At 28.3% G+C, this 27103-nt stretch overlaps 4 protein-coding genes across 6 annotated transcripts; 3 read left to right on the plus strand and 1 right to left on the minus strand.

Annotated features, from left to right (window-relative positions):
* The first annotated feature begins 1663 nt into the window (after positions 1–1663).
* On the plus strand, positions 1664–14381 carry LOC105359945 (uncharacterized). Its single transcript, XM_011496716.1, has 7 exons — positions 1664–3300; positions 3370–3395; positions 4877–4950; positions 8345–8680; positions 13138–13252; positions 13684–13847; positions 14264–14381. Exons 1-7 carry the CDS (start codon positions 1680–1682, stop codon positions 14322–14324), a joined length of 2397 nt encoding a protein of 798 aa, XP_011495018.1. The 5' UTR covers positions 1664–1679; the 3' UTR covers positions 14325–14381.
* A 994-nt stretch (positions 14382–15375) lies between these two features.
* Positions 15376–20821, plus strand: LOC105359588 (E3 ubiquitin-protein ligase LRSAM1). The gene is made up of 12 exons (XM_011496210.1): positions 15376–15826; positions 16542–16784; positions 16997–17404; positions 17585–17614; positions 17835–18045; positions 18167–18328; positions 18439–18538; positions 18715–18958; positions 19032–19157; positions 20005–20202; positions 20265–20462; positions 20696–20821. The coding sequence occupies exons 1-12, from the start codon at positions 15752–15754 to the stop codon at positions 20819–20821; spliced, it is 2121 nt and encodes a 706-aa protein (XP_011494512.1). The 5' UTR covers positions 15376–15751.
* Chrac-14 (DNA polymerase epsilon subunit 3 Chrac-14) lies at positions 20702–26479 on the minus strand. 3 transcript variants are annotated; one of them, XM_011496209.1, is made up of 3 exons: positions 21643–21821; positions 21155–21527; positions 20702–20783 (listed from the first exon to the last, which is right to left on the minus strand). In XM_011496209.1, the coding sequence occupies exon 2, from the start codon at positions 21525–21527 to the stop codon at positions 21156–21158; it is 372 nt and encodes a 123-aa protein (XP_011494511.1). In that variant the 5' UTR covers positions 21643–21821; the 3' UTR covers positions 20702–20783; position 21155. The 3 variants fall into 3 exon arrangements, with proteins under 3 accessions (XP_011494511.1, XP_011494510.1, XP_011494509.1); XM_011496208.1 differs by lacking the exons at positions 20702–20783; positions 21643–21821 and adding an exon at positions 26338–26479 and having other exon boundaries at positions 21126–21527; XM_011496207.1 differs by lacking the exon at positions 20702–20783 and having other exon boundaries at positions 21126–21527; positions 21643–21819.
* LOC105359585 (gamma-soluble NSF attachment protein) lies at positions 23244–25642 on the plus strand. The gene is made up of 8 exons (XM_011496206.1): positions 23244–23399; positions 23487–23554; positions 23660–23744; positions 23914–23931; positions 24015–24222; positions 24394–24642; positions 24740–24991; positions 25401–25642. The coding sequence occupies exons 1-8, from the start codon at positions 23350–23352 to the stop codon at positions 25557–25559; spliced, it is 1089 nt and encodes a 362-aa protein (XP_011494508.1). The 5' UTR covers positions 23244–23349; the 3' UTR covers positions 25560–25642.
* Positions 26480–27103: the final 624 nt, after the last annotated feature.

Consider the following 27103-nt stretch of genomic DNA (forward strand, 5'->3'; position numbering starts at 1 on the left):
CCATTTTTTTTTTTTTTTTTTTTTTTTTTTTTTTTTTTTGGTCTATCGCTAGTTATCAACTAGTAAAAAAATCTATTCGTTATAACGAGTAAAATATGTATGCAATTTCGAAAATCAGTGGTTCTTATTTATATTTCATTACTCTAATTATTAGTTTACAAAAAATATTGTGCCGTGGATTACGTCATATTCGATTTTGAGCCGATACGCATCCACATCAAATACTTTAACAAAATAGTTTTCTCATCTACTGAATAAATCATTGATGTACGATATTAAGTTTCTGTTCTCGTCTCAGATCAATTTCAATCAAACTTTGAAAGCATTCCCGATTGTATTTATGTACATGTAAATTTCCTTTCCAGGCCTTATCCTCGTTTTAATTGTCCCTTTTATTCCGTTACAGTACCAAGGACATATTATAATTTTACTTTAATATTCCGATATATTAATTAATAATATTTATACGTATTGCCAGCAATATTGATTTTTTATCAATTATTTATTGATTAAAATAAAACATTTTTTAACTTAAAGTTGCTAGTTTATTTTGCATATTAAAACGCTCACTTAACGATAAGTGCACTATTGATAATTTTTCATAAACCTGCCAAAATATGTATCCGAATGACATCGGATTTATTGTCAGTCAAATTAAGGAATCCATAATCTTGTAAGAATCTTTTCCATTACTAGAGTATATCGAAAATTTTCACGTATTATCGCTCCGTGATCCACTAAAAGTGAATTCAATTACTTTTATTTAATATGATAATCTAAACACCTAATGCAATTAATATGTAAAAGTAGTAATGTTAATTGTTATAAAAATTAAAAAATTTATTATTAAAATGTCGAAGAAATATAATTGAAGCACTGTATAACTTGACGTATTGACTATACTTAAAAGTTAGTAGTAACATTGATTCTGAATTTAATATCTTATAATTCGCTTATTTACATAATTTTTATTAGTCTATGCTGTTAGTTGAGATATAGATATTTAAAAATCTACAATAAATTTATTATGACAGCTTTATTAAGATTATCCATTGTCTTACAATGAAAAATGTAAATGCAAAGAAGAAATTTTTTATCGACAACACTCGTGGCTGTTACATTAAAAACAACAATGTACATACAATTATAGTGTGAAATAATACTGTTGCGAGGAATTCGATTAAATTTCTATGAAAAATAAATGACTATTTATAAATAAACAGATATGTAATATATATATATATATATATATATATATACATATTGAAAATGTATAACTGCCAAAAATAATTTGCATACTTTAACTTACAACCCATATTTCGTTTCACATAATATCCCAGCATTTCTTCTTCAATTGTTATTTATTACAATTTTTTTCCTTTGATTTTTTATAATTATATTTTAGCACAAACTACGACGAAAGAAATATTTCTATTGAATTGTTATATATTTAATTCATAATAATTTATATTATAATGTGACAAGGCTCGATAATGATAGCATTTGGCTTATATAATTAATTACTACTTTCGAATATACAAATCGAAGGAAAAATAATTTTCATTAATAATACAATATCAGTGGGATTTAACAATTAAAAATTTTGATGCTTAATTATTGTGGTTAACTGTGCCGTAGGAATGAAAGCCGAAATATCGACTCATACAGCGAAATACACGATGAACAATAATAACGCCGCATCCAGACGCCCGGTTGGTCCAGTACGGCAGCACTCGTTACCGCAACCACCTCGTCATCAACAGCAGATTCGTCGTCAGAGATCAACGGAAGATGAAAATAATCCACGGATATACTCGACAAACTCGGTTGGCTATCGCAACAGATGCCCCGGCACATCTAGCAATCGTCAATCACCTACGCTCGACCGACCAAGAGTTCGAGTGGCCTGGAGCGAGCAAACCCTTAAACCAAAAAACGATGGAGGAGTTGAGATCGTAGCGCGACAAATTCCAACGGGAAAGTTGACTCGATCGACGAACGGCCGAGACAATAAAAGCGTCGCGGGGAGATGCCCCTTGAGAGATAGAGCGACGATACTTTATTCGAGGCAAGAATTAGCGGAAAGATTGAGAGAAGCCTGGAGACAAAGAGAGGTGAACAAGTCAAATATCGACATCTTTCTTGCGCACAACACCGTGGAGGACAGATGCGACTCGGTGATGTCGACCGAGACTAATCCGACGGTCCGGTCGACCTCGAAACTCCACAAGAAGTCGGACCAGCGCACGGACGGTGATCACGCGCAGAACGTAAAATTAATTAACGAAACGAATAATGCCAAAGATAAGAAATCGGACGGTAAAAGCAACGAAGGGCCTGATTTTCAAAAATGGTTTCCCTCAAGCACATGTAACAATGTTACGACTATAAGCACAGAGAGCCAATCACCTATCGTATATAATGTCGCTAAAGCAGACGATATTAAGGAGAGGGTCGAAGGAAGGGGGGACGATGATGTAAAGAAAAATGCAAGCACAGAGAAAAAGTCATCTATAAACATAAACTGCCATAATTGGAATATACCAAGGGCGATGGATAATGCGAATACGTTGAGCGTACATAGGGGCGTGAAGGAAGAGGCCGATTATTATAAATTATTGCCAAAGTTGTCTAAAGAGGCGGATTACTCGCAAGCTCGAATGAAGCGTGCGAATTATCAGAGTGGCTTGAACAAGGCGTTCGCTAGTCGAATAATCGAAAAGTCATCGAGTTCGCGAGTAGGCGGTCGTAACGATAGGAGACACGAGGAGTCAACGAGATTTCGTCGGACCAGCTCAGCCCCACCGCGGCAGCGCACTCGAGTTGACGTCGTCGTAGAAGGACCGGGCATGCCACTGTCTATGAGCAACGCCGAGCCCGAAGGATGGATAACGGCCGCGAACGAGCAGAGTCAATCGGCTGTCAAGGGTCCGATCCTTGACACGAATCGACCGATAAAATCAGCGCCGGCCGTTAAAAGACGTACAAAGACTAATAAAAGACGCGGCCCGAGCGTGGCTTACTCCAAGGACGGGGAGGAGGATGAAACGGTGTTAGACAATGCTCGAGGTAAAGCGAGGAATGTCAAGAAGACTGGTAAAAGTAGGCTCGCGCCAAGGAACACGGACGTGGTGACGATGGTGTCGCTCGTTAGCTCGGCAGACAGCGATAGCGAAATGGATGAGATATCATCAAGGGATGATAAATTAATATGCGAATTGAGGAACAAACTGCCTACCACGCCCATTATCAAGTCTTCCAATGGGCTCTCCACTGCTATCAGGAAGCCTTTCAAATCAGGTATAAATTGCATTGCCATTACTACATGCGTATTGACGATAAGAGAACATTTTTTTTCTCATCTCACAGAATATCCGTATTTATGGAAGATCAAGGTCAGTCGTCAATAATTCACGCGAATTTTTTGTAATAATACATTTAATACAGTCGGGTTTGGGCTCATCAATAAATCACGATTAATTAATTGGAATTTTTATGGGATTTTATGGTATTCGGAATGCGCAGTCAACAAATCAATTTCAATGAGCTTTGCTGGGAGCTTTATGCATTTAATAATCGCACGATTCTCCAATAAAGAAATTTTATCTCAATCAGTTGGCTCGGTGCCATTATATTGATATATATGTTTGCGTGCGTGTGTGCGCGCGCGTATGTGTATATATATATATATATATATATATATATATATATATTTGAATAATACCGTACAATTTTTCGTTAAAAATTTATTGAAAATTTAATTGAATTCCCAAGTAGAATCGAAACTATTGAGCTACATCTCTCATTATTAACGTTTTATAATACTTCTTTTAAGGATTCGCAAGCTTATAATTTTTGAATTTTAACGTTCTATTAAGATTTATACAAAATTGAACAGACTTGTTAATTGTATTCGACTTATTCCAATTTGAAAATATCAGTTTGCGTGAAATGTAACAAATCAAAAATTGCTTCGTTTCATTAAACGAACCGTTTTAAGAAGAACACAAAATTAATAACTTTCAGCTACGACGAATAACAGGTTGACAAAAGACCTTCAATGGTTAGGAAAACAAATCGATACCTAACTTGAGTGACTATTGTTTTCAATAGTAACCGAAATCAGCTCACATTTTTCTTCCGAAAGCTCCGATAGGTGGAAATACTTGATTTATGTGTATATGTAAGCTTACAACATTGTAGCACAGATAGGAGATTAATACACCTAAATCAATAAGACAATACTAATGAAGCATTCAAAATACCTTACAATGGGGATATTTGGCAACTTATACGCTTGAAATTGCAATTCCTTAATGTAAGCGTCTTTTTAAAAGAAAATTGTTTCTTTAGTATATTTTATAGATTATCTTTGTAATCTACCGTCACTTTCAAACTCTATAAAAATTTTCACAATCTTTATAATCTTATATTGACAATCCCATATTGCTTAATTAATAATAGCATATATTTTTGTATAAAATAAAAGTCCTACCAATAGATTTGAAGAATCGCATCAATTTGGCATTCAATGCAGTTTTGATAGAAAATTGTACGATTTTAATATATACAATTATTCATAAATAATGGATAGTAGGTGACAAAAATAAATAAATAAATAAATAAATAAATAAATAAAATAAAATAAATGACGAGAAAGTTCGTGAAACGAAGAGGTCTCGTATTTTTTAACGAACGCAAAGGTCAAGTGTACGAATTGGCATTTTTGCACGTTGTTAATGCGAAGAAAGTCTGAATATATAATTGGCTAAACTAATTATTCAGAATGCGACATGCAAGCTTTTGCAGATTCCAGGCAAGCGTGAACTGCACAAATTGAAATATTTTTATTCACATGTTCTTTACAAAATTTTAGTCACTTTACTACATAAGTAAACACGAACTGCTAACTAAGTTAAAGCAAAATGATTATGAAGTTTTTGTCAACACGTCAGTATAATTGCCTACTTGACTATTGTCAATTAATACAATTTTTAAAATAACAAGTTTATTCTCGATACATTTCATTTACTAGACATAAAACATAACGTTTATTGATGACTTTATCTCTCTTTTTTTTATCTTCAAATAAATACTTTATAATATTAATTTTACACGTTTCAATTTTTCTATCATTGCAAGGTATTCTAATTTTAATTAATTTTACTATAATTATGTCGAATATTAATATTGTATAGATACATTAATTTATTTATTACTGGATCGCGCATATCTCTCTCTCTCTCTCTCTCTCTCTCTCTCTATATATATATATATATATATATATATATAAATATATAAATAAATTTTACAAAAATATTTTCTAATTTAAGTGTTTATAATAGAAGCTCCGTGTAAGTTTATCTAATATTTATTTATTAGATTTTCATTGTTTTAATACGATTTACAAAATGTCACTGTAATTTAATGGTCTTTTTTTTTTTCTTTTTTTTAATCATATCTCATTTACAACAATTATGTATTTTTTTTATTTTTTTACTTTTATTTCTTATTAAATCACATTTATTTGTTGTTACTAAAAATCAATATTTAATCGTTTATATATTTTACGACGAGACTTGAAATGCAACTTCATAACCCGAAATCATTAGAAGTCGAAAATTAATCTCGACAAGCTCGTTATTGTATTCCTTACATCAACTGGCCTACTTTTAAGCAAAACTTTTTAGCGACTAGGACATTATCTATCACGTGTAAATATAATTCAATGCGAATTATTGTGGTAAATAAGGAAATGGAACGGAACGCTGAACAATTCCCTATTATTATTCTAATCAATCATTTCTTTCGTGTCTTCGGTGATTATGGTAGAGCTCGGGTTACAATATTAATTGTACAAGAAAACGGTCAAGGATGTACCATCATTCGGTATCATGAACTTTCACGTGTTCCTTTTTTTTTTCTTCTTATTTATGAGGTGGAAATTCGAATGCTACCATTAAGATAAAGTGACAGAATGCATAAAAGTGATATACAATTGTTTGAATTTTCTCCCCCCCCCCTCTCTCTCTCTCTCTCTCTCTCTCTCTCTCTTTTTACTCATTATTTTCTTAAGCCATTATCTATTTATTTATCATATTGCGTAAGAGAAATTTTAACCATTAAAATCATTACAACTGAAATACTACACGAGTATATCTGTATCAACAATTATTACAAGAAATAAATAGATAAATTATTATTATATCGCTATAGTTGTAATTATAAGATGCATTTATAATTATTTTAATTAAGGTGCCTGTTGCACATGCAAATATATCAGCTTTTATAATAGATAAATTATTCTATGAATTAGTATTAAATATTACTATTAAATTTATTATATAAATTTTTCCCTCATAACTCCATTAATTATATATAGAAAATAATAAAATATGTAATTTTTAATAAAAACTTGTGTAAAAAGTATAAAGAATAATTAATTGCATTAAATATTCATTATTATATAAATAAATTTATATTAAATTTGAGATAGATTATTAATTTTCTTAATGACAAACTACAAACTAAGAAAATACAAAAGCAATATAATATCTCTTAATATATTATCATTAAGATTGAAACAATATGATTCAATTACTTGTCTTTGAATATCAAATATATTGTACGAAACAATAATGCAGTAAGTATAAAAGGACAATAAAATCGTTTTTTTTTTTTTTTAAAGTTTTAAATACATTTATAAAACTCAACGTTTAATTAATAATTTATTAATTATATAATCATTTTGCTTCATATAGATATTTTGGAACTTTTATGATTCTATACTATTCTGCAATTTATCTTTTGTGTAAGAGCGTGTGTGTGTGCGCGTGCGTATGCTGTATATCCGTCTGTTTGTCTGTCTGTCTGTCTTTGTGTGTGTTATGCGCGTATGTGTAATATATTAATGTGCAAATATATATTATATGCATATATATATATATATATATATATATATATATTGTATATTCAATATATGTTAATGTATAAATATAGAAAACTTACAGTAGTTGTAAATCGTTTAAAGTTTTTATACAAACAAAATTAAGTTTTGTCTTTATTATAAAAATTTAAAAGTGAAAATAGAAAACCTTAATATTCTTCAAAAAGTTATTTACAAAAAGATTTAGTTAGATCTAATATCTATCTAATGACTAATTTTCTTTTGTCAATTTTAATTAATTACGAATTAATATCCAATTTACAATAAAAATGTACTTTAAATTAAAAAGCGTTATTAATAACTACTTTTAGAATAATAAATTTATAAAACAAATATTTTCTTACTACTAATGTTCTATATAATTAATTTGAATATGCAAACATAAATTCTACAAACATACCATGCAGGTAAGAAGACAGATTGCAGGGTTTACTTTATTATTTCATTAATTTTTTGTTCATTATATTTTTCTTTTCATAAAGAAAACAACTACGACAAATTATTATTTTTAATAGCCCACGTTATAATTTAACGGTATTTATTTATATAAATTTTTATATATTCTAACTAGAGTATTAATTTTATGTTAAAAATTATTTTCAAAAATTATCATGTGACCTTGGAAGATACAATTCATTGTGTATACTACTGGAACACGCGATTTGTCCTAAAAACTCAAGAACTTTTAAATATAAGAAATCAATAATAATATATTAGAATCAATTTTTTCCAAATATTTTACTTTATCAGTCAAACGACATGAAATATGCATATACGAACGTTAGAACGAAATGTTTTTGAACTGTAGAATTATTAAAAATTCAATAAAATTATTTTTTATTACTATTTTTTAAACATTCTTTTAATCAATATAACCGTAACAATAGTATTTAGCTATTTTATTATTTTTCTTTATATTTAACAAACCTCTCTTCAGTTCAATAAACGAAATTTTGCATAAAGCTCCTTTAATCAATTAAGAGGGTAAATACTTTATTTTATAATTCCAAATTTACAATAATTAAATTTAATTCCAACATGAAATTTGTTTGATTTTGCCTACGTAAGTTAAGATTTAATTGCTATATATATATATATATATACATATACATTTACATATATATATATATACATATATATATATATGGATGCTTGGAAAGATTTCACTTGGAAAGAATCAAATTTAATGAAATGAGTCTTACAAAATATTTGATTTTGATAATATATTGGCTAGCTATTGGCTAATACTGAAAAAGTATTATCGTATGCTTAAATTTCAAATTCTATCGAAACTCGCTGTTATACCCAGCAATTTGAACAAAAAGTCATGTCCCTAGTAATCAAGCAAACTTGAATTATCATTAAGTCTTGATGTCCCCTATTGACCTCTCGACTCAGTTCGACCGATCGCGACGACTCGGCTCTGCAGGCGGATGCCGCTGTTCGCGAAGACACGAGGACATCCTTGCGGAGACGTTTCATTACACTGAGCAAGTCGAACGTTATTGGAAACGCAACCGTGGTCGGTCCTACGTCACACACGATATCACCACTGCCAACGCCCTGGAGGACAGCGACGCTGGTGCCGTTTCACGTAGAGAGGATTCTCGGCCCGGCCGAGGTCACCCTTACTGATCGGGAGAAACGCTGTCTCGCGGTGCCCATCGTTGACATTAGTGATAAAAAGCGGAAGCTGCTGAGGTGTCGTAGCGCGGTCGCCGCCCCAAAATCCAAGTTAGTTGACAATTAATTTTCTATTGTTTTGAACGTCTACTTTCGCTAACTTACTTGCTGGGGTTTAATAGATGAGACGTCACTCACACCTACTTGTCTTTACTATCATTTTTTCTTTCAACTTTAATATCCTTAAGCTGCAAATTATAAGACATTATTCATAATTATCTTTTCACATTCAGAGCTCTTATAGATTGTAGAATATATATATGATTTGCTTCGAGTCAAATGTATTTGTAATTAAAAGAAAAATTAGAGATTTTTCTTTCGAAATTGGATTTATAATATTTTAATTATTTTATAATTTAGAGATACATAATGGTACATGGTTGTTTCGAATATCTTCGAATATTAATTTATAGCTTCTTTTTTGTATCGGATATTTTATAATATTATTTGTAATATTTTACACTAAGATGAGTATTTATATAATAATTTATTTTTCGTGTATTTTGTGTATAATATATGAATATAAGTGCCGTTATTATATCACAATGTTACAATATTTCTTTTTATCTTTTGTGTCTATTTTAATATACGACAATTCACTATAATTTTAATTAACGAAATTAATTTACTTTAGAAATGAATAAAAAGTACAGATTGCCTTGAAGTACATGTCATTTGAATGAAAAATAATGTTAAAAAATATGAAAATTATGGGTTAATTCCTGATCGTAGAGAAAAAATATAACTATCGATTAATTATTGTAAAGGAAACGTAATATAAAAAATGCATACGTTTAAAAAAAAATATTTTAATGATAAGAGACGTGCATTTTATTCCTTCTTATTTGATTTTAATTTTTATGTAGTAAATAAAGAGGCTCAATTGTCTACGGTTTATAAAGCAATAAAATTTCTGATTTGTGTAATTAGATGTAATTTGACGATTATTTTTGTAGGCAAATCACAGAATGTAATGAAGTACTTATAAGCAATATACAGCAAGTAAAATGTTAACAAAAAATTTGAATAATGGCTTTTCCATGCGACGTCTGGGCAAATTTTATTATCAAATATTTGATGGATATTATATATTTTGTAAATTTATCATATTGTATTCTATTAAATCGATTAATGATTCAATTTATTTGCTTTTAGTGTTTAATTTTCGTAGATATATCTGTTGTCTTGACGAAGAGAGTAAAATAGTTAAAATAATATCGATTGTAATAATACTTAATTACAAAAGCGAGAGATAACGAGACTTATTTTGCCAAAAACTTTGTATCCAAAGCTTAGATTGCTAGTTTGCGTTATTAATCATGGCTCGGTTTCAGTCACGTTATATACAAGATATAATGTACCAGAAGTTAAGATAAAGACTATAGAATTCGAGCTAAACGAAAGTGTATTTTAAAGAAACGCAATAATGCTGTAACGTGCATGTAACCGAACATGAAAATCGCACATTGGCTCGTACGTACACAACACTAAGCTCTAAACAAATTACAATTAAACGGCAAAAGGGGCTCTTCGTTGGGATATTGTCGCTTGGTCATACGAAACGACTGAAATAATCTTCAGACGATCGTTGGTGCTACTCTCGTGATATTCATGTTCGCTTAGCAACTCTTTGTCTCAGTTTTAATAACTCTTTGTCATGAAATATTTGTTGCTAATGTAAAGCTATCGGCAACCAGTGTGAATATTTTAATATTTTGGTGATTTCAATCTTGATTAATATCTTTTTTATTGTTCCACGCACGGCTTTGCTAAACGACGTTTTTTTTTTTTTTTTGCCGAATTTTTACTTTAGCGCCTTCTAAGTCATTGATTATTATAATTATATAAATTAGTTCGTATGTTCTACTTTAAAACAAATTACCTCGTTTGTGTGCGTTCCCGCTCGCATGCACTTTGTTTGCGTTTCAACTGAATTACATATTAACGTCCTCCTATATTGACAATGTAACTTTCCGTCAATGCGACGTGACATTTTAGGGACATTCTTTACCTGCACTGTTCACACGGCGTTTACGTAAAAACGTAGCAATGACAATAGATATCTACGCTTCTTTTTTTTTTTTTTTTTTTTTATATCCATCCAATCACATTTCCGTCACTGCTTACTTCATTTTGACAACTTTGTTGAAAAAGTATGAGACGTACAATGGATAATTCGGGATGCGGATAATGAACATGCAATGGTTAATAATTAATAGTAGATCTTGAGCCCACTAGAGGCCAGCGACATTTTAAGAAAAAACTCTAGTTGAATAGCCGATTACATATGTTGAAAGGAATTCATAAACTAAGTAGTTACAATGACAATCGAGAAAAACAAGTCTCTTGATGCAAAAAAAAAAATCTGGCAAGTATCTAAGAAGCGATACATTCTTACTGTCGACTACGTATATAAGGAAATTTATTCAAACATTCAAAACGAATTTAGAAGATTAATTATTAGCTTCAAATTACTTCACACATTGATTATTACTACATTACATTACTACATTACTACATTAGCTGCGTCTAACCCTACATTATTTCTTCTTTTTTTTTCTTCGAAATCATTCCAAATGCTATTTGTAGCATTTTTAAGTATAATTATAAGAATGGATTATAAGAATAAGCAAAGGAATTTTCTTGACGGAGAAAATGTCTATTGCTCAGCTCAATAATTAACGGACATCGTACAAAAGCTAATCCACCCTTAACATACATATGATTTGTATTGAAAACGTATTGAAAAATATTTTGAAAATGATTAAATAATGTGACGAATTTTTTGAATTTTTTATCATAAAAATAAAATATAGTAACGATCGTTATACATCGACATTAAACTACAAAACTTTATCTTTCGTATAATTTTCATACTAAAAAATCTTCATTTACTACGAATTATGATAATGATTAGAATTAATAAAATGTTCATTATTTTAAGAAAGAAATTTTTTAAATCTGATAAAAAGTATGCAAATAAGATTTTCTATTTTGAAAAACTGTAATTTATTTTTCAGATGGAATTTTATAATTTTAAATACTATATTATACATTATATTATGAAAATAGTAAAATATAAATAAGCTACATATGTGCATTAATATATTTTTGAATAATTTTAATCTTGGTCCTTTTTCCGTTATGTAATAAAAATCTTCAGAATAAGAATATTTTACATGCATATGATGTAATATTTTATCAATCTCGCGTTTACTTAAAAAAAATTTTAACGTGAAGAATTTATCGACCATAATCTTGTACGATATGAGGATTATGCGTATTATGCATTCTTTTTACTTATTTTCACTGGCCGACATTATTTACCAGCTTTCATCACTATCCACATGATTTACTTTTAATTATACACATATAATAAGATATACGTGGGCGTTACTTCCGATTTTATAAAATAAAAACAAAATATAAATACGCGAAGCATAATTTAAAATAATTTTAATGGACTATGCGTCATTTTATGACGTTGACATTAATCAACACGTGTCGACATTTTGATTTCAATTATATCTTTTTCATTTATTTTTTTATATCTTCTATTTTTTTCAAAGAATTCTAATAAATTTGACCGTGTACATAAAACTTGTACATGTACTTTGGAAAAAGTATCAATCATTTTGGATAAATCGATATTTGTTTTATTAAGCTACTTCAAGCATATCAAAGCAAGTCAATGGCAAAATTAGTTAATAGGTAATACATTCGATAGTTCTTTTATAAAACGAAAATTATGTACTATAAATAGCATAATTCATAATTTGTATTATGCATATATTATTGATAAAAAAAAAAAAAAAAAAAAAAAAAAAAAAAAAAAAAAAAAAATATGAATACTCGAATTTCATTTAAATAAAATTTTACAAATAATGCATTATAATTTCAACAGTTAGATTATTATAAATGAAGTTGAATAAAATTAATTTTTATGTAATGAGTGATAATGCTCTAAACATTCTTTATATTAAATTTTTATCTATTATAAATCATGTTTTAAAGTAATAATAACGTAATTGAATTACATTAGAATGAAATTCAAGTAATAATTAAATTTCTTAATTTAAATGAAATTTATAAATTTTAGTAACTTAATAATAATTAAAAAGTAATTTTTCCGTTGTTATGCTACAATCAATATTTCGATTACAACACATTTCGATTTCCCTGCTATATAATATTCTAAATTAAAAAGTAAATAAAATTTGTTGCGAGTTTTATTAGCTTTATTAGTCGGCTAATGTCTTATTAGTCGTTGGTAGGTTTACGAACCTAATTACATAAGCATTTGATATATTTATAATTGAGTCGTAAATTATATTCGCCATTTTTGTCGCGCTAAACTTGTAACTATAGATTCGTCGATGGAAAAAAAATTTATGAATATTCAAATGGATGATGATTACTGTAGATTTTGGTTCAATTGCAATTCAACTGATGGACGATAGCGTGATTTTATTTTCCTTTCTAAAAACAATGTTTCCCTAATTTTACAGTAATACTGAGAAGCAGTTATCGGATACAAATCAGCCGTACTTACAAGCGGAAATGCGAATGCCACAAATGATTTCACGAGCATCTCTTCTTCTACAAGAAAGCAATCCTTTGAAGGTACGTTTATTTTGTCAATAAAACAATGAAAGTTATTGGTAGTAAAATGGTATAGTACGAACGACACTTTCAAACCTTACATAAAGTAACATAAAAACATGCTTTATCATAAAGAATGAAATAACAATTATGAAAATTAAAAAATCTCATAATTAAATAATATTTTATTATACGAAAAAGCTTACTATCGCTATAAAACTATTTTTTTGCATTAAAAATTCCAACAAGACTAATTAATTATTAAATATGAAAATTCATATGTACATTAATCATGTTAATCGTGTAAATTAATGAGCGCATCTGTAATGTCATTATGCAATAAAGTGACTAGAAAAATGGTGACATAACAAGAAGAAGGTATAATTTGACAAGAAAATTCTCTGTAAATTACTTTTGCGAGCAAAAAAAAAAGATTTTTTTACCTTTTATAGGTTATTACAAATCCGTCTGCGTTAACTTTAGACAGAAATGTAGAAAAAAATAAAAAATTGCCGGCAGAATCGTATTGTCAAACACCAAAAGAGAAAGAATGCTGGCATTTATATCAAAGAATGTGTGACAAAGGAGTGTTTGTATCATTCGATACAGTTTTAAGGTAAATATAGAAAATTGTTATTAATGAAAAAAAAAATTACATTTAAAATTCAATTGTTTTGCATCAAGAGAATATATATTGAATTTACCATATAGCTGTGTAACATTATTTTTCTATACTTGAAACTTTATTTCTCCATATTTTAATAATTCGTATATTGTATTCAAGTATCGACATCCTTGGCTTCTTTCTTTTTCTACATCAAAGTAATTTTGTACATTCTATCGAATAGCCAATATATATATGTATATATATATATATATATATGAATAACTGAGTCTCTTATACATAACTTGCGCATATGTACATAAACACAGAAGCACTCACACAAAATTAAATCGTAGTATTAATAACACATAATATAATATAATGTTTAATATGCTTTGTTACTACTTAGAAATATATTTATTTTTCAGAGGCATGCTAACTCCAACAGAGTATCGATTGCGCCAAAAAGAAATGAGCCAAAACTGCTAACAGTCATGAAAATCTTTATATGTTTTTAACAATAACGAAATATTTTAAATTAAAAGAAAATTTTAATAATAAATAAAATTCATGATGTTTCAACCATTTTAAAATTAAGATAAATATTGTTGTATAATTATATCTTAGAGTAACGTGACATATATTATTATTACATTGTAAAATTAAATAATGTAACTTGCTTTAATTTTTTATTTTTTTTTTTCATCCTTCTTTTGCTTTAAATTATAGATAAAAATGTGATTCCGTGATTAATAATAAAAGTATCTTTATAAAAAAGTTTATGACTTTCGTTTATGAATTTTTTATTCCCACTCGAAAGACAAAAAATTCATCCAATGAATGATATCATAATGGTATATTTCTAATATATTGCCTAATAAGTATCGATAATGAAACAAATATTAATTGTCTAAAAATCATAGTTTTTTTAACAATTGTCAAAAAAAAAAAAAAAAAAAAAAAAAAAAAAAAAATATACGATCTTGTATGTAATCATAATGAACGTGGAATTTTACAAGCTGTGAATTATTTTTGTGGTCGTTGTAAAATATGTACAGATTTTGCATTAATTTGGATTCAGTTGTTAACGTCATATTTTAACTTAATATTAAATGTCATCGTGCATCCATATATTTCACGCAAGCACGGAAAATGTTTTTTTTTTTTTTTTATTTAAAGAAAAAAGAAAATATTGAAAATATTGAAATGTTTACTTCCACAATACATTTTCTTACGTTTACTTACACAATAATATTTTATCGCTACAATTGTACATTGGGAATAACGCTCGAGCTCAATATAATGTCTCCTCGGTTAATTTAAGCTTCTTGTAGCGCGCGACGTTTGAAAGTAAATGACAAGAGGCCGTATACTTATTTATATTGTACAGTTAACGATTAAAACTGCCCTATATACCGATTTATTCGAGAGAGAGAGAGAGAGAGAGAGAGAGAGAGAGAGAGAGAGAGAGAGAGAGAGGCAAACAAAAACGTGCTATAATCAAGACGCCTCTTGATTTTTACGTATTCCGCGGCTCAAAGTGACTACTGCTAGTATCGAGCGCATTGACAAACTAACACAGCTGTGATGTCACGTAATGTAACGTTAAGGAGAGAGTGATAGTCGGGTGTGCAGTCCCTCGCATCTTTGGGTTTACTTTAAATTTTGCGTTCTGCAGCAGTAACCTCCAGCTTACCTCGGGGGTTTTGCCTGCTCGGTGACAGCGGAATGTCCCCGGCTGCCGACACCCACAGGAGGACTGCGGTACCTTGGTAACATGGGAAATGTAAAGGCCCGAGAGGAGATTCGGGTTTGATTGACGGCGAATATCATTGGCGAGAGGATGGAGAGTTCATGATACGCTGGATGAAGGGGTCGAGGAAAAGGTCATTGGCTGTCATGACATGTAAACAACGATGTCTATCGTTCGGAAGCTTGGGAGCAAGAGTAAAGTCGATTACAAGACCAAGCTTGAGCACAAATTGTATCTGGTATGTAGGGAGAGTGGAGATGTTTTCGATAATCATGAAAAATGCATTTAGGATTCCGTCATTCGCGTTCATCATTTTATGCTTATTTTTATTTTTGTTTTTTTTTTCTTTCATTTTGTTTCAGTTTTGACTCAGCGACTTTGGATTTCCATGTATTATTATTAAACATTAAAAATGGATTTTGACGTAAATTCATGGCCGATCGCCTTCATTTACATTTTTCTATGTATTAGCTTCTGTTCATTTAAATAAAGCAATTTTGTGTACTCTTTAATAGTAAGAAGAAAAAAATATTTATTATGTAGATTATCGATTGCTAATGATATTAAATTCGTTATCAAAATGTAGTAGTTTTCTTATAACTAATGCGATAGAAGGAATTTGTCTCAACATCAATGAATACATTTGCTAAGTATAAAAAATTTCTTTTCAATCTAAAAACTTTATTAAACAAACTAAAAACATTAGTATACAAATTAGAAACGAATGCACCAATTAATTTTCTAATAATTTTCAAAAAAGTACGAAATTTTTCTTTATTTACTGAACAATTAGTAATAAATTATTGTTAATTATGTGTCTGTAATCTGCAATATCTTTAATAACGTTAAAATAACATATATGCAATAGTTAATTGTAGTATTGCTCTTTTAGTTTGATTTATGCTCTGCGTCTAAATTTTCAACTTATATTAAAGAATATTTCATTTGTTTAGGCCAGGATGAGTCCATCTTCAACTTATGATATTTCTGAATGTAATTTAGAAAATGTACCGTCTAGTACTTACATACTTTGCGACGTTTTAAGAAAAGAGACATTACTGATGCAGCGCAACAAACTAAAATCTTTGTCAGGTGGTGGTGCCTTAAAATACCTGTCTCTTATAACAGTTTTAGATGTACAATCCAATGAATTGAATAATTTGCCATCGGATATAGCTCATCTTATATCGCTCAAGGTACTTTTATTATTTGTCACTCGATTATGAACCTTATGGATTATAGATATAATTAAAAGTTATAATTGCTAAAAAATTAATTATAATTATAAAATTGCTATTTTGTAAAGACCATAAATTGTCGCGTAACATAAAATTTTTTATAACCATAAAACACAATGTATTAGTTATTATTAATAATTAAAGCGATTATTCATACATTCGCGTTACAGGAATTATATTTACAAGAAAATAGTATACTAAAATTACCAAATGAAATTGTACATTTGAAGAATTTATCTATTTTGGATATATCAAAAAATAAACTCAAATGTTTACCCGAGGCAATTGGCGAATTGAAAAATCTCATCTTTCTGAATCTCAGCCACAACAAGTCTCTACAGAAACTACCAACATCATTGGGATATGCGCAACTAATAACCCAATTGGGAATCGATGGATTGAAGCTATCCTATCCTTCCGAAGAAATACAGAGCGGCGGAACAATTGTTATTATAGCTTTCTTAGCCAACGAATGTGGTATTAATTATTCTCCAGAAAATTGTTTTTCAGAATCTGAAAAAGCTACCAATTCCAAAAATATTCAAATGTTAACTCATAATAAGGATAACGATATTCAGGTAAGAAATTAAAATTTATTAATCCTAAATAGTACCTCTCTCTTTCAAAGGCATACCCTTAATTATCTCAATTTTCATTGCATTACTTTTAATTTATGTAAAATGAAAAAATATCTATCATACTAATTATTATGTTTTACATCGCTATATAATTTCATCATTTTTTATGTTCTCTTTTAGGCAACATTATCGAAGTTAGACAAAATGAAGGCACGTGGAAACATATTTAATTTTATTTTCTTCATATATTAATCATTCATTTGCCACACAATCCTTTTTGTCGGAAGATTTTGTACACGAATAAATATACTTAGTCAAAAATCACCACATTTAACAAATAAGTTTATAAATACGATAATACTATAATACTTGAAAAAAAATTCTTAATTTATGAAATAGAAATTATAAGACAAGTCATTTTAATTTGTAGGAACAACGACAGACTGCTCTTTTAGAAGTTGAAGAAAATATCAAGCAACAACAAAAGCAAGAGCTAGAGATGCAAAATAAGTTAAAACTTAATAAAAAGAAGCTTCTGAGTGATTTAGTCGATCGAGAAATTCAATTACAAAAAGAAATTGAAAAAGTACAACATGAAAAGGATAGTAATCGATCTAGATTGTTATCCTACATTTATAATGGTACATTTGTGCCTTTATACATGTTAAATGAAATTCTTATAATCATCAAATAGAAATATATTTATAAAATATATAAAATAAACATATAAATTATTATTCAAATATATTAAATTTATTTTAGCTAAAACGGAGGCCAATAATGTAATAAAAGAATTTTTACATAATAGCGAAAAAGAACGTCAAACTCATGCTGAATTACTTGAGATAGAGAAGAATGAAGAGATGCTGTTACTTTCTCGTAGTCATTCCGAGCAATCTTTACACCGCACAAAAGATACGCTTTGTAAGTGTGATAAATTAAATATATTTACTTATAAGTGGATGCGCGTGTGCGCGTGTGCGCGTGTGCGCGTATACATATACAAGCGTTAAAATTTAATTATGCTTTTACAGTCGCAATGAAAGAGTTATTGGAAGATGAACTATGTAAAGGAAGAAAGCTTGCAAAATATACAGCATATAAAAATTTTAATGCTCAATCCTTATTAAGCATGTAAGAACAATTTTTATAAATTTAACAAATTTTAAATCTTCCTTAAATGTAAATATATTTTACAATTGTCCATTTGTTAAAGCACAGCTTTCAATTAATAGAAATAACTGTATAAATAACAAATTAAGCAATAATAATAGAAAAAATATTTTAACATTGTATTTAAATGATTTCAGAGAATCGAAAAGTAACGATCAGCTGTTGCAAGTAATGCAAGATCAAGAGAAAAGTAGACAAGATTTAGTAATTAAAATAAAAGAGGATGAGCACTTACAGAAGGTAGTTGTGACAGCTCTATTAGAACGGAGTGATGCTAGATCTTGGAGTATAGTTCAACAAGTAAATTTAGTCCAGTCACAACTAACAGCACTGACAAACATAGAACTGGGGAAAAAAAAATTACAAATTAATCAACACATAGTAAATTATTTATTTACTATTTACATAAAGCAAATATTTTCTTTGTTATTGATCATCTTTTCTTTCACAATAGAACGACGTAGCAGATAAAAGAATTGCTTTAAGCGCAATTTTGATTAATCTGTTAGAACAGCAAGAACAAAGAAGACAACAGCTTTTGGAAACAATGAAACAAATTGAAGAACAACGAAATATTTCGGTTAGCTTTATTTGAAGTACATTAATATTCTTCCGTTATTTATCATAAGATTTAGATTTAATCTTATTTAACTAATTATTCGTTTTTCAATAATTGCTGAATATGCTTAAAGCGTGATATTTTTATTTTTTTTTTTTTTTAATTTAATTTAATTGTTTCAATTAAAAACAATATGCACAGGTTTCTACATCTATTATAGGTAAAATTATTAAGAATATTTTAATATTCTCGATATTTATTTATAAGATTAAGAATTCACGAAAATCCTCATCGACTTCCGTCCCGTGAATCAATGGATTTCAAATATCCTAATGGTAAATAATGATTGTACGAAGCTTTAACGTATGAGCCGCGTGTATCATCACAATGAAATATTCTCTTGTATTAACTTTCTCAGAATGATCAGCATCAATAACCCAGTATTTGTAGTGTTTTCGTCTGTTATGTAGTTATAGGTGTCAGATTTCTATTTTTTTTTTTTTTTTTAACGCGAGATAAATGTATTAGAAGCCAATCAGCGCGTTCAATTCATTTCGGGGAGAAAGACTTCTCTTGTTTTTAGAAGAAATTAAACGCGAGCAAGTAAGAAATGTATAAATTCATTCGACCGTTAGTCATTAGTTGGAGAAAAGAAATACTAGTTGTTGTAGTCTTCCTTCGCTATTGTTTCTTTGTGATATCCGTAATATCAGGCGCTAGAGGACCTATCGGTAAAGTTCATCCTAACTATTTGTAACGGCTAAACAATAAATTGTTATAAATAAAGTCTAACTGATAATTTTATTTACAAATAAACTGATATTTTATAATTCGTATATATATATTTTTTTTTTTTTTTTTTTTTTAGGCCTTATCCAAATGCAACAGCTCATTTTGGTTACTTCAATACCAAAAATTAATAGAAACTCGACCTCAAGGACTTTTAGAAACTTTAGATTCTGCTTTAGTACGTAATGTAGCAATGGCAGGGGTCTTGCATTGTTTACCATTTTTATGGGCACTTCCGTCATTACTTCCTAACTTAGATGATGAAAAATTAAAATCTGTACGTATCGTATTATAGCCGATAATATATTATTATAAATATTAATATTGTGTGGTTCGTAGATGGGAATAGCAAATGAAACCGACAGAGTTGCAATATTAATAGCCATAGAGAATTATTTGGAAGAGAAAAAATTAAAATCTTGCCAATGTTCTCCGTCTGCTCCATTGGAAGATGAGCCTTGCACTAGTTTTTCAGATTCAAAATGTATATACGAACCAAGTGCACCCGCAGAATGCACTGTTTGCATGGAGATTGATGTAAGACTTACTTTAATGTATTGATTCATTTGCAATCAAAATTAAGTTAAAAATTATTATTTTCTTATTATGATTATTGTAAAAAGTTTTTACTATTTCCTTATAAATGATTGAACTAGCTTAATTTAGACAAGAAGCTAATCAGTTCGTTGATTTATTTCTGCTTTATATTAACTTTCAATTTATCTACTTACGGTAGTAAATTTATAATTTCAAATTCATTATGTTTACAGTGCGAGGTTATTTTCTTGCCTTGTGGACACTTGTGCTGCTGTGCAAAATGCGCAGATATGATTTTAATAGAATGTCCTATGTGCCGAACTACAATAGATCGTAAAATTAAGATTACAAAGCAATAAATACATTTTAATTTAAAAAATATACTTATATTGTGTACCATATTTTAAACCATTAATTAATAATGCAAGTTTTTCACTTTATAAATATCAAAGGATTCCGCAATATATAATTAAATATAATTAAATATTTTAAGAGATTCTATAATTCATGTCATTAGTTTTGTGAAAATTTTCTCAATTTTGTATAAAATAATACAACTATGTATTACTCAAAATAAATTATATTAGTCTTTAAATAAGTACAGTATTGTTTATTTAATATAAAAATAATTTCACTTACACTTCTAAAATAAAACTAGAGGGGAAAAAAAAGAATACATCGGAAATAATTACTTCACTCATCTTCGTGTATTTCTCCAGAGTCATCTTCATCTTTCTTCTGTTGTTTTTTCTTTGTTGAAGCATCTTTCTTTTCCTTTTGATTTTTCTTAAAGTTCTCCAATGCTTCTTGTAAAGGCGCGATAAATTGATCAAATTCTATGTCCTCCATAGCTTGTATAACATCTTGACCACTAACAGTTTTTCGATTACTTTTCTTAGCAATTATGTTTGCGGACGATGTTAAGTATAAAATAAATATCGAAGCTGCTTTTGCTACTGCAGCTCGAGCTTCTTTGGCTACAGTAACACCATCGGGTAAGGCTTCTCGCACTATCCTCGTTACTACAGCGTTAGGTAAATTCAAGTCTTCTAATTTTTCGGCCATCTAAAATAATACTTTGTATAAATTAATATTCTGCATTACTGTAAATGCTTTAATGTGAAAGATATTTAGGTTATATTTTCATACGATACAATTAAGAACAATTAACAATACTTACATTGGTTTCTTCAATTTTAAAAGACAAGCTACGATTACTTCTATCATATAAATAATAATTCAACTAAAAAAATTTATGATACTGATTTATAAAGACCGGTCGGCAGATAAGTGTAAGCAGACCATTTCTATCTAATCTTTCCCGCCAGGATTTTTCTTTGAAAGGCATTCCGAGAGCGAAAAATCATAAACACAAGGAATTCTAGTAGAATACTAACTGACTGACTGAATATTAAATTTAATTTTATTGAAAATGTATGCCAATTTTATTATCGACGGAGTAGCACAATCGAGGGTCAAATTAAACGAAAATTTAATTACACTTTATGCTTGCATTAAAAAATTATGATAAAGTTTTAATGCTTTTTAATAAATGTCCTTTGTCTTAGATAGAACATAAGATAAATAACTTGATGCAAATTACCGAGGTAATTAATAATCGCTTTAATGCTAATTCACAATATATAAATATTAACAATGAAATTTTCAATGATAAGATAATAGGGAAGAAAAAAATGATAATTCATCGAAATAATTTCATAGTTGAATATAGATTAATTTATTATAATGATCGATAACTATTAAGGAATAAACAATACATTAATTCATATCACAATTAAACAAGAATTGATTTATTTAATATGCCAAGACTATTTTGTCTCGATTAAGCATATAATTAAAGATTAATTACAATACAGTTCGTTAATTGTTATCATAAAAGACCAAAAATTGATAAAATTATTTAGTTATTTACATGTCATTTCTATTATTGACCCTATGTAAGGTGTCGACCCTATATAACATAAAATATAAAATATATTTCCTTGTTTCAAATGATTTTAATTGTATTCAAATTTCACAGATTAAAAAGATTAATATTAAAATTCTCTTTAATTTTGTCATTAAGCGCATTAATGTGCGAGAGTGGATTTAGATAAAAAGTAACCTCAAATTATGAATTTGTACTTACTTATTATGAATATTAAACAATATATAGTACAGGGATTATTGATTATATTAGATATAAAAAATTATTTTAATCAATAAAGTAAATACGATTTATTTGTTTATTATATTAATCAATTCTACTATTGAAGATCACGTAAAATAAATAATTATTGATAGTTCCCCTTGTAATGAAATAATGTATCTTACAGTTAGAAACGAAATTATGTTAAATTATAAAAACGAAATAAAAAGAGAATTTATATATTAGATACGAGTAAACTTTTATAAAAGCTAACTCATCGTATTCTTCACTGAATTTTATTAAGAATATCATTCTCCTATAATCGTTATAATTCTTTCAAATATCGCGCTATTTTTGTGTCGACATCGATACTTCTATTTTCTTATCAATAGCCATCGATAAGATGTGTATTCTCTAAGTCACAGGGGTGCTTAGCCAAAGGGAAGGAGTAAAAGAGACAACACGATTCCAAAAAAAAAAAGCAAAAAAAAAAAAAGGACAAAGAGGACACGAACACGTATTTCAGCTTATGTCGTCTGCAACATTTGACGCGTGAATATATACGTATGCATAGGCGCACATGTATTGATATCGGAATTTTGCACGGGGCAAAATAATTCTGTACGTTTTACGCATATATCCTTAGAAGGACGGGGCTGGAATTTAACGATTTCTACTCCAGGGGTCCTGTTTTCAAAGACGAAATAAGCAACTCTCTCAGACAAAATTCTCACAAAAATGTCGAAGATAGAGGAGGCGAACGCCCACATACGACAAGCGGAGAAGAGGTAAGGGCGAATGATAATAGAATATTTGTATTTTGTTGATGTTTTAAACTATAAATCAGACGATGTTTATAAACATTTGTGTCGTAGCTTAAAAACAACTCTGCTTAAATGGAGACCGGATTTCGAGGTCGCTGCGGATGCATATACGTTAGCAGGTGATCTATTTTCTTTCCTTGTAAATTATTTTCAAGTATCACAAATATAAAGTAAAAGTAGACTTATCCAGGTTTAATATATTTTTGTTTTTATTATTATTCCAGCCACCTGTTTTCGAATTGCCAAGGATTATCAGCAATGTAAAGAATGTTTGATTAAAGGGGCAGATTGTTTTAAACAAAATAAATCGTATCCTTTTTCTATTTATATTAAATTGGTTTCATATTTTGTATTTTCGTTTATTACGTGACCTAAAAAGTCTTTACGACCATTTAATTCAACCATTGAGCAGATTTATAGATTTAAACCATATATTATCCCATGTATATTCCTTACAACTTTTAATATAATCGATTAGATGGTTTCATGCTGCAAAGTAAGCTTCCTAATTATTTATTACTTTTGCTTATTTATGAAAACTTCAAAATCCTGCATGTTTTGATAAACAATAATTTTTAGAAATCTTGAACAACTTTTATTGATATTAAAAGAAATGGGCCAATTGTCAGAAGTACCTAAATTAGCACATAATGCTTGTTCGTTGTATCAACAGCACGGCTCCCCAGAATCTGGTGCAAATGTTTTAGATAAGGCGGCAAAAATGTTGGAATCTACAATGCCGGAACAAGCTTTGGAATTATATCAGCGAGCTGCGGATGTCGTTATAGTACATATACAATTAACATCAATTATTTTTATAAGCGAAATTAAAATTTGCTAGTTCATTTTAACGTATTATTTATTAGATATTGAAAATACTTTATATTTATTTTTCATAAAACTATTTCATAATTTCATTAAAAATTGTTGTGAAAAATTAATTATGTTCTATTATTAGGGAGAAGACAGTCCTAGACAAGCGGCTGAATATATGAGTAAAGTGGCAAGAATTTTGGTTAAATTAGGTAAATATGATCAGGCAGCCGATGCAGTTCGTCGAGAAATCGGAATGCATCAACAAATCAATCACCAACCATCGGTAGGAAGATTAGCAGTCGCTTTAGTGTTAATACAATTGGCAAGATTTGATCAGGTTGCAGCCGAAAAAGCTTTTAAAGAATGGGGCAATTACTGTGATGCACCAGAGGTAAAAATTATGAGTATAAAATTAAGGCAAAATATAGAACATTAAAAGCTTAGAAATATATTTAAAAAAAAAAAAAAAAAAAAAAAAAAAAAAATAGGTACAAACACTAGAAATGTTACTACAAGCTTATGATAACGAAGATGCGGATGCAGCAAGATCAGCACTTAATAGTCCATTTATTAAACACATGGATGTAGAATATGCAAGACTGGCTCGAGGTCTTCCATTACCACAACAGGAGTATGCCGTACCACCGGTAGGTGTACGAGCAAACGCAGCTCCTTCATATATATCACCTAATGCTAATAAAGTCACTGGTCAAGCGACAGTAGAAGCTGAAGTTAATCAAGTAAGAATATAATTAATTTATTTGCGTACTGTATATTAAAATAATATTTAAGTCTTGATGTAAATAATTCTATACTTTTATTATAATAAATTTCCACTTAATATGATTATAGTAAATAAAAATAAAAGAAAAATTCAAATGAGTAAAAAATTGAAATCAATTATAATGAATTATTAAACTCATCATTTTATATTCATAGATTAATAATTGATATAGTAATAATATATTCTTCGTGCATACAAAATGAAAGAAAAAAAAGAATATAAGAAACTATCCATAATTTTTTTACAATGACAGCTACTTATTATTAATTATTTATAACGAATTATTTATAATTCTTTTTAATTATTTGTTATTTGAATATAATAAAATGTGAAATAAAAATTTCAATTTTAATTGCTAAATTTAGGATGAACTATCTTCATCGTTAGTTGAAATAGAGGAATCCATGAAATCTACAGCAATTGAATCACAATTTGAATCGAAACTTGAAATTAGTCAACCACCACCTCCTTCAATAGAATCAAAAGAAGAAGACGATAAAGACTATGATGGTGGTTTATGTTGATCCTACAAATGTTTTCCTAATTTGATTATAGCTATAGCATATATAGCTAAATCAAGTTGACATACTGTTGTATAAATAAATAAATAAATAAATATATATATATATATATATGCATATATATAAATGCATACACACACACACACACATATATATATATATATATATATATATATATATATATTTATAAAAAAAATTTTAAAATAATGCTTAATAATTTCTTTAAAAGTGATGTATATGTTACACATCCAAATGTATGATAATATTAAAGTTGTGTAGTAAATGTCACATGAATTAAAAAATTATTTTTGAATATTTAGCTTGAATTAAATTGTAAAAGAATATTCGATGAACACAAAAATTATCTTCGAAAATGGTTGTCATTAAAGATATATTTGAAATTATCTTTAAAAAATTATTTCATAGAATAAAAAATTTTTGCGATATTTAATAGGTGTGTGATATACCATAAATTAAAATCTTATACATGTTGAAATGTGTAAATCTTAAAAATAAAAGCATTTATTCTTAAATAAACCTTATTAAATAAACCTTAAATATATAGATATATATATATATATATATATATATATATTAAATTTTTATATACTATTTCGTAAATACGTTGAATGATAGTTTAAAATTATTAAGTATAGCACAATATCAAAATAAAATAATATAAATAATTATATATTATATACAAATATATCTAAACATAATTCCACATCTTAGAGGTTATGGTAAAATTGAAAATGAATAAAAATCAAAATATGTCACGCACTTGGTACAGTACATTCGTATATCCTCCAAACTCACTTGATCGTCACTATCCCTCTTATCACAACAATAATTTAAATAACGAGTACTAATAAATAAATGATTTTAATGTTATTTATCACATTCTCAAACATCCAATTTAAACATACTTTATTCATTTGCTACCAAAATTTTTCCCGCTATTTCACAATCAAGCGTACATCAGGCGAATGTTCACTAGACTTTTAGATAGCGAATAATTTATTCATTTATATATATGTTTGTGAAAAAAAAAATAATAGAGGTCAATTTCATGTTAAACAACAACAACAACGACGACGACGACGACAACAACAACAACAAAATTCTTCACACTTGTTATAGACATTTTTAAATTAATTAAATATTATATTTATTTATCATTATTTTCTAACTATGCTTCAATATTGCAAGTTTCAATTAAATGCGTAATAACTTTAATCCTTAGAAAGAATCATGTTTATCGGAAAAATTTTACGTAAAAAACTAAAAATTATAACATTATGACATTGAGCATTGAATGTCAAATTTTCAAATTAATCTAAATTATGCTAAATATACTTGAGAAAAAACATTCATTAGAATTTCACATTTTATTAAAAATTAACGACATGAAAAATTACTATGACAACATAATATTTTTATTTTTAAAAATAATATAAAAATACTACTGTATAAGTGAATAACACGTATTAATAAAAATTAAAAAGTTACGTATTTAAAGATATATATATATATATATATATATACAT

This window comes from Ceratosolen solmsi, unplaced genomic scaffold (genome assembly GCF_000503995.2).
Source record: "Ceratosolen solmsi marchali unplaced genomic scaffold, CerSol_1.0 scaffold29, whole genome shotgun sequence".
NCBI lineage: Eukaryota > Metazoa > Arthropoda > Insecta > Hymenoptera > Agaonidae > Ceratosolen > Ceratosolen solmsi.

What these genes read in the sequence shown, in the direction of transcription:
- LOC105359945 (XM_011496716.1), top strand. Translation starts at nt 1,680, where the DNA reads ATGAACAATAATAACGCCGCATCCAGACGCCCGGTTGGTCCAGTACGG. An exon ending in CAGGAAGCCTTTCAAATCAG is followed by an intron (nt 3,301 to 3,369) that starts GTATAAATTGCA and finishes CTCATCTCACAG; the next exon opens with AATATCCGTATTTATGGAAG. An exon ending in TCATTCGATACAGTTTTAAG is followed by an intron (nt 13,848 to 14,263) that starts GTAAATATAGAA and finishes TTTATTTTTCAG; the next exon opens with AGGCATGCTAACTCCAACAG.
- LOC105359588 (XM_011496210.1), top strand. Translation starts at nt 15,752, where the DNA reads ATGTCTATCGTTCGGAAGCTTGGGAGCAAGAGTAAAGTCGATTACAAG. An exon ending in ATAAGGATAACGATATTCAG is followed by an intron (nt 17,405 to 17,584) that starts GTAAGAAATTAA and finishes GTTCTCTTTTAG; the next exon opens with GCAACATTATCGAAGTTAGA. An exon ending in CGAAGTTAGACAAAATGAAG is followed by an intron (nt 17,615 to 17,834) that starts GCACGTGGAAAC and finishes TTTAATTTGTAG; the next exon opens with GAACAACGACAGACTGCTCT.
- Chrac-14 (XM_011496209.1), bottom strand. Translation starts at nt 21,527, where the DNA reads ATGGCCGAAAAATTAGAAGACTTGAATTTACCTAACGCTGTAGTAACG.
- LOC105359585 (XM_011496206.1), top strand. Translation starts at nt 23,350, where the DNA reads ATGTCGAAGATAGAGGAGGCGAACGCCCACATACGACAAGCGGAGAAG. An exon ending in ATACGACAAGCGGAGAAGAG is followed by an intron (nt 23,400 to 23,486) that starts GTAAGGGCGAAT and finishes TTTGTGTCGTAG; the next exon opens with CTTAAAAACAACTCTGCTTA. An exon ending in GGATGCATATACGTTAGCAG is followed by an intron (nt 23,555 to 23,659) that starts GTGATCTATTTT and finishes TTATTATTCCAG; the next exon opens with CCACCTGTTTTCGAATTGCC.